General features: G+C 45.2%; 1 protein-coding gene across 3 annotated transcripts in view; it reads right to left on the bottom strand.

Annotated features, from left to right (window-relative positions):
• Positions 1-21,867, bottom strand: part of RANGAP1 (Ran GTPase activating protein 1) — a 220,637-nt gene that overhangs the window by 47,884 nt on the left and 150,886 nt on the right. For all 3 annotated transcript variants that reach the window (XM_033929405.1, XM_033929406.1, XM_033929407.1), the window contains exon 12: positions 10,331-10,444. In XM_033929405.1, the coding sequence (XP_033785296.1) occupies positions 10,331-10,444 (114 nt within the window). The remainder of the gene's footprint in view (positions 1-10,330; positions 10,445-21,867) is intronic.

Here is a 21,867-nt window from a genome sequence, read left to right as displayed (position 1 = left end):
GACTCCATCCATTGATAGGACAGAACCCTTTTTTTTAAATCTTTATTCATTTTCAATCTTACATCAAGTGTACAAACATCAAAACAGTAAAATTAAACATATCACTTGACAATCTTTCTACTTTATCTTACAATACATAAAATTACCACCCTCCCCTCCCATCATTCCCTCTATTATTTTCCCAATATGAAAACTAATATATAAAACCTCCCCCTTCCTATCATTAGACGATGAACCCTTATTTAAGATCCAGAACCACAGTTTGGGAATCACTGATCTAGGATTTTATATTATAACGTAATTACTTTACAACAATTTTGAAAACTGAGAAAGGTCAAATGCTCTTCCTTTCATGGTGGGGCAGAATAGCTTCCATCAAAATGACCCTTACTCCTCAGATAAACTATACCCTCTCAATGCTTCCCTCCTTATGCAAGAAGAAATTTTTTCACTGGTTGAATAAGAAAATATCTGACTTTGTGTGGAATAACAAAAAACCTCGTATTGCTCTCGACAAGCTGAAAGCCTCTAAAATTAATGGGGGTTTGAATGTACCAGATTTTCATTTTTATTATATCGCATCATTGGCCTATTGGATCACTAACCCTAGTACCCAAGACTCACCAACCTGGTTTGACCTGGAACGGTTTTTATGTGCACCACTACATGTTTCATGCTTGTTGACGGTGCCAGTGCCCAAACTTTTGAGAAAATATTCCTTATTGAGTGCAACGCAGCATGCCCTTCATATACTAGATGCAATCGCAGAGATTTCAATTAAAGACAGTCCACTCTTGTCCATTTGGAATAACCCCAAAATCCAAATCAATAGTAAATCTCTTTCATGGAAGAGGTGGCAGCGGGCTGGTTTGTGGTTTCTCCATCAGATAACCACTCTCACTTCGTTTGTTCCCTTTGTCACAATTTGCTCTACTTACTCGTTGTCTCCTTCTGCTTACTCACAGTGGCTTTCTCTTACTGAGATGTTATCTTCTATGTCTATACGCTTTGATTATATGACATCCATTCACACTTTGTATCACTGGTCCACATTGGCTATATCAAAAGGTAAAGCGATATCTCTCTTTTATAGTATTCTAAGAGATCACTCTTTTACATTTTCCTCTCATTCCATGAAACATTGGGAATCTATGCTGACAACCTCACTTTCTGATGTTGACTGGGAACTCTTTTGGTCCGCGACAAACCGACCTCTTTTATCATCCAGAGTCTCACAATCAATGTTCTTCATTATGTGGAATGCGGTATGGACACCCTTTCGGATGTGGAAAGCTAACCTAAAACAAGACTCTATATGTTGGAATTGTATGAAAGAAACTGGGACTCTTGATCACATGCTTTTCCACTGTGCTCAAGTTCGTTCCTTTTGGACGTGCATTTGGGACACCATAAAGTCTATTACCAATTGTTCAGAAGAAATTTCCTTTGACATTATAATTCTCCGATCTCAACACCCTTGTTTTACACAGTCGAACTGTCCTCCTAAACTCATTGATGCAATGTTTGTGACTGCCCTTATGCACATCTTGAAAAATTGGAAGTCCTCTTCATTACTAAACTATACCTTTTGGTGGAATTCTTTGAGCATGTATCATAAATTTGAATCATATGCTTATGAAAAGAAAAATATAATTAGACTTTCCAAAAGTTTGGTACAATGTAAATCACCCTGGAAATTCCTGGACTCATATGTTCAATCTATTTCATAGACACTCCTGTCTTCTTCTTCTTCCTCTTCCTCTTCTTTTTCTTTACCTTCATCTTTTTCCTCATTTTATTCTTTTTCTTTCTTCCTTCAATTTCTCTTTCCTCTTATCTTTTCTTTTATTATTTTTTCATGAACAGTCCTAGTACTTTAGATCTTTTAAAACGATTCAATTCGAAGGGGGCGTGGCCGTGCGGAGAGCAGGAGAGACGCACTTTCCTTGAGCTCCGCGGTTTCTCTCCTGTCCGGCCTCCCTGCGCTAAAATCTGCAAATATATTTCAGCCCGGTGTCACCCTCGGAGTCGCTGTCGGTGTATGGACAAGTTTGTCCAAAAAGGCAGCACGGAGATGGCCTCAAAATCGGGGAAGAAGGAGCGAGGCACGCTAAAACCTGGGCCTACTAGCGAGGGAAAGATGGCGGGTGCGGCTGAAGCGGCGGATTCTGTGAGCGAAGAGACGCTCACGCGGCTAACGGAGGCGGTGGTGGCTGCGCTGGGCACCCGCCTTGACAAGGTACATGACACCCTGGCAACTCTCACCACGACTGTGGCAGAGTTTAATGGAAGGGTGCAGGAAGTGGAGCATCGAGTTAGCTCTGCAGAGGATACCCTGGCATCGGTTCAGGAGGAGCTTAAACGCCTGCAGAATAAAATGACCCACTGTGAGGAAAAGCTGGATGACCTGGAGAATCGCTCCAGGCGGAACAACCTCCGTTTAGTGGGCATTCCAGAATCGGTGCTGGATGTGGACTTACTGGCTACCTTGGAAAAATGGCTGGCGACAGAGCTGCTCGTGGCACATGGTCTGGGCCCTTTGCGTATTGAGCGCGCACATCGTCTTGGCAGGAAGCAGGATGGAGTGACCAGGCCGCGGGTGGTGATCATCAGGATTCTTAATTTCGCTCTGAAAGACCTACTGCTGAAAAACTATAGACACAAACAGGATCTTCGGTTTCAAAATCAGCGAGTCTTATTGTTCCAGGACTATTCGGCTCCAGTAGCTTCTTTACGTAGGAGCTTCTCCACCGTCTGCAAGCTCCTATCGGAGAAAAAGATGAGATTCACGCTTCAGTTTCCAGCTAAGCTTCGGGTGCTGCATAATGGCCAACCATTCTTGTTCGATAACTGTGAGGCAGCACGGGCGCAAGTATATCTTTGGTTTCCTGATCTAGCGCCCAGCACTTGAAGAGTGCTGACATCTCTTGGTGATTGCCCTTCTGCTTGTGAAAGGGTCTCTGAGGCGGGTGGACTATCTGCACGAAGAGACGCCTCGGAATGTTATTACTTGTTATTCTTATTGTGCTGGAGTAGGTCCCTATTTGGGGGGCCTCTTCAGCCGTAAGTGTTTTTTGATATTTTGTTCCATACTAAGTGCCCCGTTTGCCCTCCTGCTGGAGGGTGACGGATCTGTTGCAAGTGGTTCTGTTCTTTGATAATATTTCTGCTGGGGGATGAGATTGCTGGCCCCTGTTTATGTCTCTGTTCCCGCCTACGCATAATATTCCCAGCATTTTTGCTCAGATTACTGTCATTGTTGTATTCACTGCTATTGTAGTTATTTTTCGCTTTCATCTTCTTCCTACTTATTCTTATAGGAAAGGGTGTGGGCTTGCTATGTGGGAGGTTGGGGAGGGGGGGACTTGGGTCTTTTGGGTCCCTTTCCTGGAGAGGTGGTATTTGGAGTATGGGGGGGTCAGGGCGGGGGGTTGGGGGGGTGCGGGAAGGGGGAGGGGGGGAGGGGGGATCCGTATGGTGGTGGACTGGAAGTGGGAATTAGACGGTTGGATGAGTGGTTGCTGGAGGGTGGGCTGGGACTCCAGGCAACGGTTTACTTCACTCTTGATCAGAGGGTCAACATGATCACTGTGTGGGATGCCACCTAAACGGGGTATGCGCTGTGTGACATGGAATGTGTCGGGCATCAATTCCCCTATTAAGAGGACTAAGATTTTACAACACCTAGCACGACACCAGGCGGACATTGTGGGGCTGCAGGAGACCAAACTTAATGAAAGGGAACATGGTAAACTGAGACGGTCCTGGGTAGGCCAGTGTTATTCTGCTTCTTCTCCTAAGGCGAAGGCCGGGGTGGCCTTGTTGATTCATAAATCGGTCCCCTTTGTACATTCCAGAGTCACTTCTGACCCGGAGGGTCATTATGTAATAGTTCAGGGTATGTTGTCTCACCGTCCAGTTATTTTGATATCAGTGTATGCTCCCAATAGTGCTCAAAGGGCTTTTTATAAGAAGTTTTTGGGGGTTATAATGTCTTTACCACAGAAGCTGGGGTCCCTTTGATACTCCTGGGAGATTTTAATTCAGTTTTGGATCCTGTATTGGATTCTACTAGGGGGGACCTATGTTCGTCGGGAAGGTCTGATAATGGGCTACATGCGTGGATGAATGCTTTAGATCTGGTGGATGTCTGGAGGACTTTGCATCCGGGTGAAAAAGATTTCACGCATACTTCTAGAGCACATGATTCCTCATCTAGAATTGATTTTATTTTTTTCTCCCGTTTCTCTTTTTCTGAGGTCCATAACTCCGAGATAGGTGCACTGGTCATTTCTGATCACACTCCGGTGTGGATGGATGTGAACCTGGCAGGGGACACGCGGGGTGGAGGGGGACGGTGGCGGTTTCCGGTGGCCTTGTATTCGGACCCTGATTTTAAAGTGTATCTTGAGAAGCAGTGGCAGGAGTACGTAGAGTTTAATGGTGGGCATGTAGAGGAGGGGTGTCTATTCTGGGAGACCGCAAAGGCGGTGCTCCGTGGTGCTGTATTGGCCTATTGTGCTCGCCGGAAGAAACTAATGGCAGCCAAGATTCTGGCCCTTGAGCGTAGGGTTCGGGAGAGTAGACATATGGCCCTTAATTCCCCCACGGGGTCCAACAAGCGGGAATTTCAGATGGCACAGTCAGCGCTCCATGCCCTTTTGCATGAACGAGCCCAAAAATCTCTTTTTTACTACAAGTATAGATTGCACCGTTTTGGCAACAAGCCGGGCAGAATGTTGGCTCAGTTGACGAGGGCGCGGAGAGGATCCTCCTCCATTACCTCCCTTAAAGACTCAGGGGGGCGACTGGTAACAGATCAATCTCATTTGGAAAGGCTTTTTGTCTCCTTTTACAGTTCTCTCTACTCGGCGGAGGTGGTGGATAGGGATGTTTCGATTCAGGACTACCTAGACTCTCTCCCCTTACCTCGACTCTCAGAGATGGACAGCGAGACCCTGGCCTCCCCTATCACTCGGGAGGAGGTTTTAGGGGTAATAAAGACTCTCCCTCTTTGTAAATCCCCGGGTCCGGACGGCTATAGCGGAGAGTTCTATCGTCTTTTGCAGGGTTATGTGGCTGAGCCGCTGAGAAGGTATTTTCAGCAGTCTGTGGAAGGAGGGCATTTTCCTGATGGATTCAATCGGGCATTGATTACGGTTCTGCCCAAACCGGGTAAGGACCCTCTTTTGGTGGAGTCGTATCGCCCTATCTCGCTCATCAATGTCGACTTGAAAATATTAGCACGGATTTTGGCAACCCGATTGGCCCCGTTGGTTCCTTCATTGGTAGGGGTGGATCAAGTGGGCTTTGTGAAGGGGCGACAGGCGGGCCATAATGTTCGTAAGCTCCTGATTGCTTTGGCCCATTGCGATTCTAGGAAGAAGCCGGCCCTGGCTATTAGTTTTGACTCCGAAAAGGCCTTTGATCGGGTTGAGTGGGCCTTTCTTTTCCCGTTGTTACATAGATATGGGGTGGATGGGTTCTTTATGGGGGCTATTCGTACCTTGTATTCCAGTCCAGAGGCGGCCGTGCTGGTCAATGGGCGGACTTCTCCGGTTTTTCCCTTACAGCGGGGTACCAGGCAGGGCTGCCCCTTGTCCCCCCTGCTTTATATTTTGTTTTTGGAACCCCTACTGTTGTGTATTCGTACTCATCCCTTGCTTATGGGTGTGGAGGTCGGGGGTTCCTCCCTGCGATGCATGGCCTTCGCGGATGATATCATGGTTCTGCTTGCGGATCCGGTCTCGCACCTCTCTCTCTTGTTGGAATTGTTTAGTAAATTTGGGGAGCTCTCGGGCCTTAAACTTAATGTATCTAAATCTGAGGCATTGCCTATCCACCTACATATTTCCCATCTTTGGTCGGACTTCCCCTTGAAAGAGGCCTCTTTACAGGTGAAATATTTGGGTGTCTTCATACCTTCTTCTTTATCGTGCCTATATGAGATAAATGTCAGGCCTATGCTTCGGCGGTCCATTGAGAGCCTCCGCCTGTGGGGTGATCTACCAGTTTCGTTGGCTGGTCGAATCTTTTTATATAATATGATGGTGGTACCTAGGTGGCTATATCTGTTGCAGACATTACCAATCTGGCTGCGCAGGGAGGACCTGGAGGAATTATATAGGGCCCTGAGGCTGTTTTTGTGGCGAGGGCGGCGGCCTCGACTACCCTTGCGTGTCTTGATGTTACCGGAGGCGCAGGGGGGGTTCGGTCTGCTAGACCTAAGAGCCTACAACCTGGCGTGTGGTATGAGATTACTTCAAGATTGGTGTCTGGAGAGCTCCTCCTTTTTGACGTATTCGGTGGAAAGGGATTTTCTGTATCCGGTTTCGGGATTGTTTCTGTTGCACGCACCCTCGGCCCAGTTGGACCTTTCTCAGCGGGGACATGTTGTCTGGGCCTATATGAGACTCATCTGGAAATTGCTTTGTAAACATCTAGGGATTAATTACGGGGCTTCTCCTATGTTGCCCTTAATGGGGAATCTTCATTTTAGCCCGGGTAGTGATAACCGAGTTTTTCGGCTTTGGCATGCACGGGGAATACGCAGGGTGGGGGATGTCCTTGATGATCGTGGGGCCCCTCTCTCCTCTACAGGATTGGCGTCACTGTATGGGCTAGACCGAGTGGATGCCTTTAGCTATATGCAACTTCGCCATTATGTGCTTAGTCTTGGGGGAACCGTACGGCGTGCCTCGGTAGCGAAGAGCTTGGGGCAAAGTCTGGCCTTGTGGGAGGATCCAGTTCCGCGCCTGCGATACTATGTCACTGAGCTGCAGATGCCGTTGTCGACTGAGCGGGCTGATTTACTGGCTGGGGCATGGAGTGCTGACTTGGGGAGCGCTATTCCATCACTCTTGCTTTCTCATTGTTTTACTTTCTTGCGCACTCTCTCCTGTAATATGCTACACAGGGAACAGGATTATAAATTTCTTCAGAGAATGTTTATCTCTCCCCAGAGGGCTTATCGTGCAGGCTTTGCGGAGAATGCACGCTGCCCCAAATGCCTTGCGAGTACAGCTACCTTGGGACATATGTTTTGGCATTGCCCTCTAATACAGGCTTTTTGGAGGCGAGTGTGGAATTTCCTGTCCTCACTGTCTCTCCTCCTGCCTGCGTGTACCCCGGATATTGCTCTTTTCTATGCTGGAGAGGCTCTCTCCGGATGTACTGGTGGGCAGAAGTTGTTGGTGTTCAAGTCACTGCTCTTGGCCAAGAAGGCCATTCTGATATTCTGGCGGGTCCCACATGCACCCTCTTTTTCTCAGTGGCAAATGTCTCTTTACGAGTTAGCGCTTGTAGAGCGTAGGATGGTGGGGACCCGTGATGAGAGCAGGTGGATCAAATTTCAGGATGTATGGGAGGGCTACTGGTTGTCCCTTTCACATAGGGAGAGGAGTATGCTGTTGAATAGTTAATCATTTGGGCTGTGCTGATACGGAATAGGGGACCGTATGCTGCTTCCCCTAGCATAGGGTGTGATCGGTCTCCTGTAGCAGTGTCTTTCCTACTATATCTTACTCTTTTTCTTTTGTCTTTGTCTCTCTCTTTTTCTCCTTCTACTTTTTCTTTTATCTCCTTGGGAAGGTTTATACATCATACGGGTCTGGGGTAGGGAAGAGGGAGATGGGGGGTAGGGTGAGGGAGGGGGGTTTGATGGGGGGTATGCATAGGGGGATGTTGGGGGTTATTGCAAAACACTGTATTGGGCATTGTAGACTTCAGCTTCTCAGCATATGTGGGTACCTCAGCTGTGTTTGCTTTTTGGTATTACGGACTTGTACCTGTTTTGTATTGTACTATATTTGGTTGCCTTTGCCCAATAAAGAAATATTATATATTAAAAAAAAAAAACGATTAAATTCTACATTGCACACTGTAACTAAATATTTGTTATACTAAATGTTTTGTTTTTTGATATCTTGTACTTGAACTGTTTCTTATATTTTTTCAAAAAACTCAATAAAAAATATTGAACTGAGAAAGGTCAAATGAGCAGCACTGTGTTTTTAAGAACTCATTCATTCTTATCAGATCTCTTACTGGATATCTAATCTGTAAAAATAAATAGTGCATTTCTGGGCAACAAGTTTTCCATTAGATCTGTTGCAGACTTCATAATGGCTTCCCTCTGACAAACCAAGACGTTGCCAAAATATTTCTCTTTGTATTTTTGTTTCTAAATAACAGAATTATTTAAGGTGATTAAGAGACTGCTCCCTATCTCTTGAAAAATATAGAAATTTACCAGGGTATGTGCAACAAGTCCTTGCTGCTTCCATATCACATTTCTAGATATCAGTCTATGTCAGTGGTCTCAAACTCGCAGCCCGGGGACCACATGCAGCCCGCCAGGTACTATTTTGCGGCCTGCGGTCTGTACTAGTGCTGCCCGCTCTATGCAGTGTCCTCCGGCTTCCCCCCTGGCCTCCCACTCTTACCTTCAGATAATTACCGCAGCCTGCAGAGAGGGTTGCCGGTGCTGTAGTGATCGTTGCAGGCTGCCGTCATCCTCAGCAGCACTTTCCCTCTGCCGCGATCCTGCCCCTGACGTCAGAGGAGGGTCATGATCATGGTAGAGGGAACGTGCTGCGCAGGCTGATGGCAGCCTGCAAGGAACGCTACAGCACCGGTGATCGTCTCTGCAGGCTGCAGTAATTAGCTGAAACTAAGACTGGAAGGCCAGGGGGAAGCTGGAGGACGCTGCAAAGAGAGGGGAACATGCAGGCCTTCGGGGAGGGGGGGGGGGAGAAGATTTATAAACTATAAAGAGCTTTACCTCATGCAAAATTGTCATTTCTTTAATAAGATATTAACTATTTTTTCTGCGGCCCTCCAAGTACCTACAAATCCAAAATGTGGCCCTGCAAAGGGTTTGAGTTTGAGACCACTGGTTTATGTGGTGTTAAGCTACCCTGCCAGAAGAGTCAGAGAACCAAAAGCTTTCCTAGAAAATACTGGAAAATTCTAGCTGTGCTATGATCACTGGAAAGTTATTGTCTCTTGCTATCTGCAGGTAGGACAAACCCATGACTCTACTGGTATAACACAATAACAAAATGGGCACTCTGCGCAAGAAGATGTTTGACAACCTTCTTGCGACACAAGCAGCAAAACTTAACCACTCCATCTCCAACCTGCTGACGGCAATGGGTGACCTCAAAACATTTCAAAAAGAAATCAAAACCCTGCTTTTCAAAAAAATTATCCAGATACCTTAATCCCCCCCTTCCCCCTCCCTCCCAGGTAATTTCCCCTCCCAAAGCCTCCAATTAGGTAATCTCTTCCTCCTCAAAACACCAACCAAGAATACAGATCCCTGAACTGTAATGTATTCTTATTTGTAACCTAACTGTAACCTATTTGTTATATTACCTAGAAATTACAGTCATCTTACTATCCAATTTCAAGTTATATTACCTAGAAATGTATAGTCCTAGAAATGTATAGTCTATCAAATTGCAAATTCTTCTGGAATTTATCTAGCTTTCTCATCTCTTTTGTTAACAAAAAATATATATATATTGTAACTTCATTGGAAATGTCCAATTAGCTCTTTTATAATCCGCCTTGAACTGAAAGGTATAGGCGGAATAGAAGTCACTAATGTAATGTAATAAAAAAATAAAAATAAAATCAGGTGTAAAGCTCAAAAATCACAAGTGATAAACACATGGCAAAGGAAGATGGATGACACAAAGTAGTCCTATGTGCTTATCAACTGTGAAGTTGTTTCTTCAGGACTATGGCCTCATTTCTCTTGAATTCTTTTTATACCATAAATAAAGTCATACTATTTAACTGCAAAAAAAAAAAATCTGTGCAGATTTTCTCAAGCTTATATAATTTCATAAAAATTAATTGAAAGTAATATGCAATTTACCAACATCTGTGTGCATGCAACACATTACACATACACTTGCATCTCTACAGAACAGTGTATTGCAAACTTTGTGCCCCGAGATGCCAGCGAGGAGGAGAGGCACCGGCACTGCTTACAGGACATTCCTCTTGCGGCGAGACAGTCCTGTAGACAGTCAACCGGCACCTGTGCCTTTCTTTCTCACCGGCACCTCTCCCTCTGCAGCGGCCCCCCACCGGATGTAATAGGATGCTCAGGGCCACAACTAGAGGAAATCCATGCATGTGCAGAAATCAAAGTGATGACGTGTGCATTTCCGGGTGCCCTCCAGCTGCAGCCCTGAGATTAGTGTGCCGCAATTTAAAAAGTTTGCTTTAGATACTCAAATACACACATGAGAAAGGAAGTGAAATTACACAAGCTGAGGAGAAAAATGTAATCAGTTACAGTGCACATGCCTTTTACCTTTTGTGCTAGAATAGTTGATCGTTTTGGGCCCATCCGCAACAGTTTATCTGGTGAGGGGAAAGCCAGGAAAGCAGCAGGATCCACAGGAACTGTCAACACCGGTGTTGATTCCTGGAAAACGCCAGAAAAATGTCAAATTGTTATACATAGAATCGTAAGGAACTTGCCCATAGCATCTGTTTAAACCAAAGGACTCGGGTAACTGATGTTTAAATGTATGCTAACATATAAAACTAGAAAATACTAAGGCAATGTGTAATGGAATTCATTTTTTTTAAACAACAAATCCCCTAAAAAATGAAAAGGTACAGATATTCTCAAATTAAAACACAGCTGTACCTGTGTATTGCAAACACAGAACAAAAGGGGACGTTCTAGACATATTATTTAAAGTCTATGCCCTAATTATGGCACCATTGTGAGAGCTTATATAACTAGAACCAAGACATCTCAATATATGAGTCAAATAGTGAAACTTAAATATGAATGTTGAGAATGTAAAATAATACAATTTTTCACATACACTCAGATTTGTGTAATCCGACCAAGAGCCGTGGCTCCTATAGCCGAACCCACTGTCCCATCACTTTTTTGTATGACTTTGCTATACAAAAAAGTGAGTGAGGCTGCGTGCTCTATTGATTATTAACTTTGTTCTCAATGGCAGTAAGAGGAAAAACCACTCCACTTAGCTTTAAGATGTGTTAGCAGATCCCGACATGGACCATGTTTCGAGGGTCTGTCTCAAGGAACCCAAAGGAGAAATGCAAAACTTCAAATGCCAGAGAAATAGTTGCTATGTGATTCGGACAACAACTTGTGTTCATAAGTTGAAATGGTCTTATGAACACAAGTTGTTGTCCGAATCACATAGCAACTATTTCTCTGGCATTTGAAGTTTTGCATTTCTCCTTTGGGTTCCTTGAGACAGATCCTCGAAACATGGTCCATGTTGGGACCTAACACATCTTAAAGCTAAGTGGAGTGTTTTTTCCTCTTACTGCCATTGAGAACAAAGTTAATAATCAATAGAGCACGCAGCCTCACTCACTTTTTTGTATAGCAAAGTCATACAAAAAAGTGATGGGACAGTGGGTTCGGCTATAGGAGCCACGGCTCTTGGTCGAATTACACAAATCTGAGTGTATGTGAAAAATTGTATTATTTTACATTCTCAACTTTCATATTAAGTTTCACTATTTGACTCATATATTGAGATGTCTTAGTTCTAGTTATATTTTCATCATTGATTTTGACCTCTCACTTCTGCATATTTTTGAGAGCTTTTTCCTCACCTCTTATTATTTTTGACCATTGTGAGAGCTGACATATTTAAGTGAATGTCCAAAAAAATGCTGAATGATAGATTGGTTTATCTAAGATCTAGGAGGGGGAATAGGGAGAGACCTGGCCACCCAGGTGTGACACCCCCAGGACTTAAGAGACCCTCACAGGCTCAGTCCCAGTCCAACAGCCAGCAAACCAAATAAAAGGCGTTCTTAACTTTTTCACAAAACAAAAATCAATAGGGAATGCTCATCCCCATGAAGAAACCAAAACCTCAGGGAGGCTGCACAGGCTTACCACATCTACCATCAGCTGAGACTGAAAACAGACTGGCTTCTAGGGGACTGCACAGCCCACTTATAGTTTAAGTCAAAGCTCAGTAGTTTTCAGTCTCCATCTACAGGTAGGAGTGCATAATACCCATTTGTGCTGGTCTAGAGAGACAATATGGTCATTTTTCTTAATGGAGAAGAGTAAACAGTGGAGTGCTGCAGGGGTCTGTACTGGGGACCTGTGCTATTTAAATTATCTAGACATTGGAACGATGAGCGAGGTGATTAAATTTGCAGATGACACTAAACTGTTCAAAGTTGTTAAAACGCATGCAGATTGTGAAAAATTGCAGGCAAACCTTAGGAAATTGGAAGGACACTTACGGGCAGACCTTAGGAAATTGGAAGACTGGGTGTCCAAGTGGCAGATGTAATTTAATGTGGACAAATGTAAAGTGATGCACATTGGAAAGAATAACCTGAATTTAAGTTACCGGATGCTAGGGTCCATCTTGGGGGTTAACACCCAAGAAAAAGGTAAACAATACGATGAAACCTTACACCCAATGTGCAGCAGCGGCCAAAATAACAAACAGGATGCTAGGAATTATTAAAAAAGGGATGGTTAACAAGACTAATAATGTTATAATGCCTCTGTATCGCTCCATGGTGTGACCTCATCTGGAGTATTGCATTCATTTCTGGTCTCCTTATCTTAAGGAAGAAATAGCAGCACTAGAAAAGGTTCAAAGAAGAGTGACCAAGATGATAAAGGGGATAAACTCCTCTTGTATGAGAAAAGACTAAAACGGTTAGGGCTCTTCAGCTTGGAAAAGAGACAGCTGAGGGGAGATATGATTGAAGTCTACAAAATCCTGAGTGGAGTAGAACGGGTAGAAATGGATCAATTTTTCACTCAGTCAAAAACTACAAAGACCAGGGAACACTCGAAGTTACAGGTTGTGGTAAGAGCAGATAGTGTAGCTGGTTTTAAGAAAGGTTTGAACAATTTCCTGGAGGAAAATCCATAGTGTGTTATTGAAAATGGAAAAAAAAAATCAAGATCTCCTGCCAACAGACAGTTATGGAGGGATAATATCAGGTCTTATAATGCAACATTAAAAAAAAACTAGGAAAAGTTTCTATGGTGATAAAATGATCAAATCCAACAATCAAAGTAGCACCTTGTTTAACATCTGGCACTTAATAGCCACACAGCAGGGGAATTTTAAAAAATTTCAGGATATTTGGAAGCCATTAACAAAATATTGTAATGATTGAATATTATTTTTCTCCTTAAATATGTATGTCCAACGGGGGAGGGGGGAAGGATATTTTAGTTTGATTATTAAATTAAGGTATATAGAAATGGGGATTATTGCATGTTTTCTTAAATTTAAAGATTGTTATTGATTAGGGGGGAGGGGGATTAAATTTTGATATCGATTTTATACAAAATATTAAGTGTTGTGTCTGAATATAAAATGTTATATATGCTGTTACACTTATTAAAAAAACCCCCAAAAACCCCCAAAAACCAACATCTGGCACTTGTTAACTACTAATAATGACTCGTCAATACACCCTTCCTCCCCAGTAGTGGATGATTTAGTGAAATTTTTTAATGAAAAGGTTGCTGTTATAAGAGACTCTTTTCCATCATTAGTTTCTTATAATTCTCTGGTGTCAGGTGATACTAATCCAATCGCAATTCCAGCAGATAGAATCTGGTCAGCCTTTGAGTATGTATCTGAGGTGTAGGGACGCCATTCTGAAACAGGGCGAGATCGGCATATTGATTTCACTGCCCCTATGAAAGAATTATGAGCCCCTGTGAAAGAATTATGAATTATTCCCATTCCCTCTCTCCTCATTAAGCAAGGAAAGTGTTAGCACTTTGTGACAGAATGCTGAGGCATTCCCCCCTCCTTTCTTGTCACAAGACCCCTGTCACATATTAACCCTTATCTTAATCAAGCAGTCGTTATTTGGAAAGGACATCAGCTGACAGACATTGAGGACGTGCAAAGACTCAGGTGCTGTCCACGTGTTAATCAGGCCCTTGTCTAAGTGCTGAGTTGGAGGGTGATCACGAGGTAAAGCACGAGGCAAAAGGCAGGTGATCAAGATGTAAAAGCATGTACCTGTGTTTTCACCAATGTAAACACTTGATCAATTGCTGCCTGGCTGGCCCAGAATGTCCTCTTCGACTTCAGAATTGATGTCGGAAAGACTTCCTGTCTAGCAGCTGCAGCATGGCGGTAAGAGCAGGGGAAAGGAAGGAGGGAGGCTTTTTTTTTTTTTGAGCGGCAGGGAGGCAGCAGGCTGGCTATGGCTAGGGAGGGAGGGAGAGAGGTAGACAGGCAGGCAGGCAGGCTTCGGGGGTGGGGGTGGGACAAAGTGTGGAAGGCAGTGAGAGGGACATAGCAAGGAGGCACTAAAGACATGGGAAGGAGGCACTGGGGGCACTAAGGATATGGGAAGGAGGCACTGGGGGCACTAAAGACAGGAAGAGGCACTAAAGACATGGGAAGGAGGCAGTGGGACCACTAAAGACAGGAAGGGGCACTAAGGATATGGGAAGGAGGCACTGGGGGCACTAAAGACATGGGAAGGAGGCACTGGGGGCACTAAGGACATGGGAAGGAGGCACTGGGGGCACTAAAGACAGGAAGGGGGCACTGGGGACACTAAAGACATGGGAAGAAGGCACCGGGGGCACTAAGGACATAGGAAGGAAAGAGGGAGGGAATAGAAAGGGACAATTCTTGGGCCTGAGTACAGAAAGAAAGAAATGAAAGAAAGGATACACAGACAGAAGGAAACGCAACCAGAGACTCATGAAATCAATCACCAGATAGCAAAGGTAGGAAAAATGATTTTATTTTCAATTTAGTGATCAAAACGTGTCAGTTTTGAGAATTTATATCTGCTGTCTATATTTTGCACTATATTTGTCTATTTTTCTATAGTTACTGAGGTGACCGAGCTCGCGGAGATGGGGCGGAAACAGGGTTTTTAAATTTTAGTCCTAGTAGTTTGCCGGTCCACAAAATAATTCTTTTATTTCTTCTGGTCCATGGGTGTAAAAAGGTTGAAAAACACTGATGTAGAGTATGATGGCTTTCTTTTTCGCCCAGCCGCACGCGCGGCTGCTCGAGTTGATCAATCTTCTCCTCTCCTGCAACTTCCTGTTTCCGGTTGCATCAGAGGAGAATATTGAACAAATGAGCAGCCGTGCGTGTGGCTGGGCAAAAAAGAAAGCCGGCATACTCTACATCTAAGGTGAGGTGGAGGGAGGGAGATGGCAGAACGTTGCAATCGGTCGGGTGTCTGCTGGTTTTGTATCACTGCCTGCCTGCGCTCACGTTCCAGATCCTCCTGTTGCTCATTGTACTGCAGCATCTGCATGATTATGTGCTCAGGTGGGCATTTTTAGTGTGCACAATTGACCTGATTCGAGCTATAGGTGAACATGGAGGACATGTCATTGCAAGGGAGGACAAGTCAATTGATTTATTTTATGTTCTGTTTTTACTACAGGGCAGAGGCACTGAAACAGATTCTCAGTGCAGTAGTAGTGGCAGGACTCTCTTTTGTCTTTATGGTTTATCGCAGTACTGAGGCTTATATGGTTGCTGCGGGGACGGTGACGGGGCGGTGAATGGGATGGCAGTGACGGTGACGGGGCGGTGAAGGGAATGGCGGTGATGGGGCGGTGAAGGGGATGGTGAGCCGGGGACGGGGCGGTGACGGGGACAGATTTTTTTCCCCTTGTCATTCTCTAATGCTCATTTCTACATGTACTCAACTTCCTAAAGGATCAGAAGCAACTAATTTAAATAAAGCATTACATTTCCTATTCACTAAAATAGCTACTCCAGCCTTCTTCCCTACTGCAGGGGCAAAAAAACAATGCTTTACCCAATCTCCCTCTAGTTTTGTAGATTCTATATTAGATAAGTGAGTCTCTTGGATATAACAAATATCGGCATCCTGTTTTAAAAATATTTTTTTTTCCTTTTAATTGGATGGTTGAGGCCATTAACATTTAGGGAATATATTTTAAAATCCATTATACAGTTTATACATACTATTTATAAATATCTTCCCATAATTCAAATTGCAATGAATATATATTAAACAATCACTTTTCCCCATTCTAAGAACTGAAATAACCCCCCCCTTATCCCCCAATCCCTATCCTCATATCCCCATCCCACCCTTTCCCCCCCCCCAAAATTAAAAGTGAAAACTTGGAAACACACATTTGATATAGTATAGTACAGGGGTGCCCAACGCGTCGATCGCAATCGACAGGTCGTTCGCTCAGGCGACCCCAGTCGATCGCACAGCAGGTTCCCTTCTTCCCTTCTCTTTTTTTCCCCTCCTGACTGGCCCGCCTCTTAAAGAACGCTAGCCAATCAGAGTGCTGGAAGTGCGGGGTGAAGCTCAGTGGGGGACGGAGCTCAGCGCATCACAAGAAATAGAAGCGCCTGTAATGATTGAGGTAAGAGCGAGGCCTAATGCTGCCCAATATATAATTTTAAAAACCCCAAAATCGGCCTCCCAATCAGTGGCGTACCGAGGTGGGGTGGTCCACCCCCGCCCCGGGTGCACGGCTTGGAGGGATGCACAGCCGTCCGGGTCCTCCTGCCCTTCCTTTCCACCGGTCTGCGCACGGGGCTCGCACCCGCCGCCCAAATGGTGCTGTTGGTTATCGCGAGACTCGCGGGAGTTGACGGCACCATTCGAGCGTCGGCGCGGGACCAGGCAGGCGCAAGCCCCGAGCGCGGACCGGGGGAAAAGAAAGGCAGGATGACCCGGACCTGGCCGGCTGTGCACCCCTCCAAGCCGTGCACCCGGGCGGATCGTCCCCCTTCTAAATCCATTGTACTTGTCTTTTATTCAGTTCCACTAATGAGCATTGTGACAGGCAGTTCTTATGGGGCAGTTCTTGGAAGTATTTCTTTGTTTTTCTGTGCCTAATATTCTATTAATTTAACTTCCTTATTCCTGTGGGGATCTCCAAAGGGGACGAATGGGAGAAGGCCGGTGGCAGGTGGTACTTTAGCAATTCTTACATGTTGCCATAGGCCTCAGGAGCTGTCTTCCCTCTGCCGTGGTCCTGCCCCTCCTCTAAGTCAGAGACAGGCTTGGGGCAGAGGGAAGACAGCTCCTGAGGCCTATGGCAACCTGCAAGGATCGCTAAAGTACCAGCGATCCTCTCTGCAGACTGCTCCCTGCTGGAATTAGGTAAATGGATGTGGGGAGGGTAGGCCTTTGGGGGGGGGGGAGTGCAGTCCTTCAAGGGGTAGTGCAGGCCTTCAGGGGGGGAGTCAACCTTTGAGGGGGAATGTGCAGACCTTCAGGGGGGGGTCAGGCCTTCGGGGGAGGGGGGCTGTATAATAAAAAAATATTTGAACATAAATACAAAGTACACTCGGTGTATATATATATATATATATATATATGTTTAGCATTTTTATTGTTGGTAGATCATTTTGACTTGGTCATTTTAAAAGTAGCTCGCAAGCCCAAAAAGTGTGGGCACCCCTGGTATAGTATATCTGGATTTCCAAAAAGCCTTTGACAAGGTACCCCATGAGCGCCTGCTGAAGAAACTGTGGAGCCACGGGGTTGAAGGGGACGTTCACAGATGGATCCAAAATTGGCTGGCGGATAGAAAGCAGAGGGTAGGAGTAAAAGGACACTACTCGGACTGAAAAGGGGTTATGAGTGGTGTCCTGCAGGGGTCAGTGCTGGGACCTCTGCTGTTCAATATATTCATTAACGATCTGGAAATGGAGATGAAGTGCGAAGTTATGAAGTTCGCGGACAACACAAAACTCTCCAGCAGGGTCAGAACTGTTGAGGAATGCAAAGAACTGCAGAGCGACCTGAACAAACTGTGTGAGTGGGCAAAAAGATGGCAGATGAGCTTCAATGTGGAGAAATGTAAGGTTGCACATAGGGAAAGGGAACCCCATGTACAGCTATACGATGGGAGGGAGGTTGCTGGGGAATGGCAGCATAGAAAAAGACCTGGGGGTATTAGTGGATCTACAATGAAGCCAGTGGCGCAATGTGCAGCGGCCTCAAAGAAAGCGAACAGAATGTTGGGCATTATCAAAAAAGGTATCACTACCAGAATGAAGGAAGTTATCCTGCCATTGTGTCGAGTGATGGTGCGCCCACATCTGGAATACTGCGTCCAATACTGGTCACCGTACCTTAAGAAAGACATGGCAATACTTGAGAGGGTCCAGAGGAGAGCAACTAGGATGATAAAGGGAATGGAGAACCTTTCATATGCCGAAAGGTTAGACAAACTGGGGCTCTTTACCCTGGAAAAGTGGAGACTGAGAGGAGACATGATACAGACTTATAAAATCATGAAAGGCATAGAGAAGGTGGAGAGGGGCAGATTCGTCAGACTAGCGGGGACAACAAAAACAAGAGGTCATTCAGAAAAACTGAGAGGGGACAGATTCAAAACGAATGCAAGGAAGTTCTTCTTCACTCAGAGGGTGATGGACACCTGGAACGCGCTTCCAAATGAGGTGATAGGACAGAGTACAATATTGGGGTTCAAAAAGGGACTGGATGACTTCCTGGAAGCGAAGGGGATTGCAGGGTACAGATAGAGGGTTACTTTACAGGGCATTAAGCAAAAATGGTATGAGAGTTTTAGGTTATGAGTCATGGACCTGAGGGGCCGCTGCGTGAGCGGACTGCTGGGCACGATGGACCTCTGGTCTGACCCGACAGGGGCAATACTTATGTTCTTATGTTCTAGGTGAAAAAGAACTCTTCACAGGCTAAATTTTTTTATTTTTTTTTAAATAATTATACATTATAATAAGCCATTAAGTTATATCTTCTAAATCATAAATTATATATTCTTAAACTAACTTTGATACCTACCCATACATACCCATTAAAAATATTGATATTTTTAAACATTTAAATAATAAACATCCTATAAGAATTCATATTATCTAAATATAAAATATTTTTATGCATCTTCATAAAGTAACATGTTTAAATAACAGTTATTCTTAAATTATATCCATTTCCTGTAATCATGTTTAATAAGATTATTTGTAAAATTAATATAATAATTAGGTGCAACTAATATCAATACATTAGACAAATTATAATAAAAAAACCTCCACAATTCACAACATCCCTTCATACTAATATTTCATCTAATAAAATATTTTGACAAAATGTAATGTAATTTATTTCTTATATACCGCTAATTCCGTTAGGTTCTAAGCGATTTACAGAAAATATACATTAGGGTGCATTAAAATTATAAGTAAGATAGGTACTTAGAAATTCCCTTACTGTCCCAAAGGCTCACAAAGTACCTGGAAAAATGACAATTAGTAGAGTAATAAAGAAATAAAAATAGAGATAGAGGAGAAAAATAAGAAAATAAACATTCTAATAAGACTACAATGATCTAAAGGACTTTGAAAGGTTGAAAAGAGGGGAGATAGGAATAGATGCAGAAGGGAGAACCGTTGAAACAATAGAATTCTGGGGAAATTTAAATGAAATTTAAATGATAAAATAAAAACAAAACAAGTGGCAAAACAATGAATAAGATTAAAAAATATATCATAAACTAAAAAGAAAGTGAAAATAAAATCAAAACAGTCAAGACTGAAGTCCAGCTTGAAATGACTTCACTGCTTTGGCTGCCAAACTTCTCCAGGTGTAATCCGATCCTAGTCAGCATACCGGAAGCCCCAGATCCAGTATCTCCGGTCCTCAACTCGTCTGAGACATTCACACCCTCCTCCTGCATGCCAAATTCGATGAATCTGTCTCCTTTCTGGACAGGCACCGTGCCTCTCTGACCGTGCGCAGCGCCTCGACGACCGTGCCAGCTGGCCAACCATGGCCTCCCCCTCGCGGTGGCGGTCGTGGGGGTCGCTCCTCTTCATGGCCGAAGCTGGCGGTTGCAGCGCCTTCTCTGGGTCGACGCTGCTCAGCAGAGCCAGGCTGGCGTCCGGGCCGGGCGTCGCCAGCAGCGGGCGAGCGCCGGGTCGGCTGCAGGCTTCTCCCCGGCGACGGGGATGACGGCGATGATGGGGTGGAGGGGCTGGGTGAGCGACTGCGTCGGGGGCATCCCCTTGCCCGCATCCTTCAGCTCCAACTCGGCCATCCTCACTGACGCAACCTGCCCCAACAATGCCCGACAAAAACACCACAAATGCCGAGCAGTCCGTTGCTGCACTCGAAGGGCAATGATGGTTGGGCGCCACCTCCCCCCTGGTGGAGTCCACACCGCTGGGATCGCCGGCAACTGACATGTCCTCTCCTCTCTCTACTGTCAAACCCGGCCTGCCGAGCCGTGCATCCCGGGTCTCCCCGACTATCCTAGCGGGATCCACTGCGAGCACCCCAATGCCGACCTCTGACCCAAACCACTGGAGAAGGCCCCCAAGACCGCTGCATGCGGGCCAAACTGCCAAGAAAAGACAGTAGACTCCAAATTTAAAACAAGATCAATTAAAAATTAAAAAAGTAAAAATTAGAGAAAAATATTACAGGAGAGTAAATGTAGATAATAAAAACAAATTAAATAATAAAAGAAACAAAAAACATAAACATAAACAAAGAAAACGGCGGGAGGTACTATAACAGCAACCTAACCCGGCGCCATCTTAGAAAAAAAAAATTAACTATATATCAATTTATCCCTTCTAAAAAATTATACCACCCCTTTTGAATTTCTTCTAAATTTGCAATATTCTTATACAAGATGACTTTAAATAGTGAAGTAATTAGTATGTCTACCCTTATCTCCCTTTAAACATTATTTATATTTAATACTTATTATTATTTATATTTAATCATGTAATCACATCAATTTAATATTTCAGGCCGAGTCGGGGAGGCAGTAGGCACAAGCAGGCACCAGCGGAAAAGAGGAGAGAGTGAGGAGGAAGCGAGGGAGAGAAAGCAGCCAAAGGCAGGCAGCGTGGTGTAGCGGCGAGAGGAAGCTCCGCCTAACCTCCGAGTCACCAGTAGCGTCAGAGCACCCGGACTCCCCCTTAAAAGGAGGAGAACCGCGGCACCAGGTCACTTGCTTGAGGCCGAGTCGGGGAGGCAGCAGGCACAAGCAGGCACCAGCGGAAAAGAGGAGGCGAGGGAGAGAAAGCAGCCAAAGGCAGGCAGCGTGGTGTAGCGGCGAGAGGAAGCTCCGCCCACCCCCAACGAGTCACCAGTAGCATCAGAGCGCCCGGACCCCCCCTTAAAAGTAGAACCACGGCGCCAAGGCACTTGCTTCAGGCCGAGTCGGGGAGGCAGCAGGCACAAGCAGGTACCAGCGGAAAAGAGGAGAGAGCGAGGAGGAAGCGAGGGAGAGAGCGAGGAGGAGGCGAGGGAGAGAAAGCAGCCGAAGGCAGGCAGCGTGGGGTAGCGGCGAGAGCAAGCTCCGCCTACCCCGAACGAGTCACCAGTAGCGTCAGAGTGCCCGGACTCCCCTTAAAAGGAAGGGAGCCAACAGCGCGCGGCGAAGGTGAGCGGCAAAGTCGCTCGCCTTAGTGAGAGCGCCTTTGCGAAGGAGCCTTTGGAAGGAGCCAGGAAGCTAAGCCAACTAACAGAGAGCCCCCAAAACGTAAGATACTCGTAGGGAGCTTAGCAGCACCAGCACAACTCAGCAGCACCAGCACAACTCACAACCAATAGGAGGACAGATAACAGGAGATCAGGACACACACAGCCAGCTGGGACAGAAGGTTCACATAGACACAGGCAACTCAGAAGGGGAATAGGATATAATCCTCCACAGAAGCCAGAAGATGGGTTTTCCAGTCTTCTGCACCGGCTGCAGTATGTATGACTACCTCCCTTCGGGGACTAGGCATATGTTTGCAGCCGATGCAAGAGCTGGATAACCTGAAACAGCAAGTCCGGCTGCTGGAGGGAACTGTGATAGAACTAGAAGAACTCCTC

Source organism: Geotrypetes seraphini, chromosome 2 (genome assembly GCF_902459505.1).
Source record: "Geotrypetes seraphini chromosome 2, aGeoSer1.1, whole genome shotgun sequence".
Lineage (NCBI taxonomy): Eukaryota > Metazoa > Chordata > Amphibia > Gymnophiona > Dermophiidae > Geotrypetes > Geotrypetes seraphini.
The sequence above is the reverse complement of the archived record's forward strand: the minus strand, read 5'-3'. Positions and strand labels throughout refer to the sequence as shown.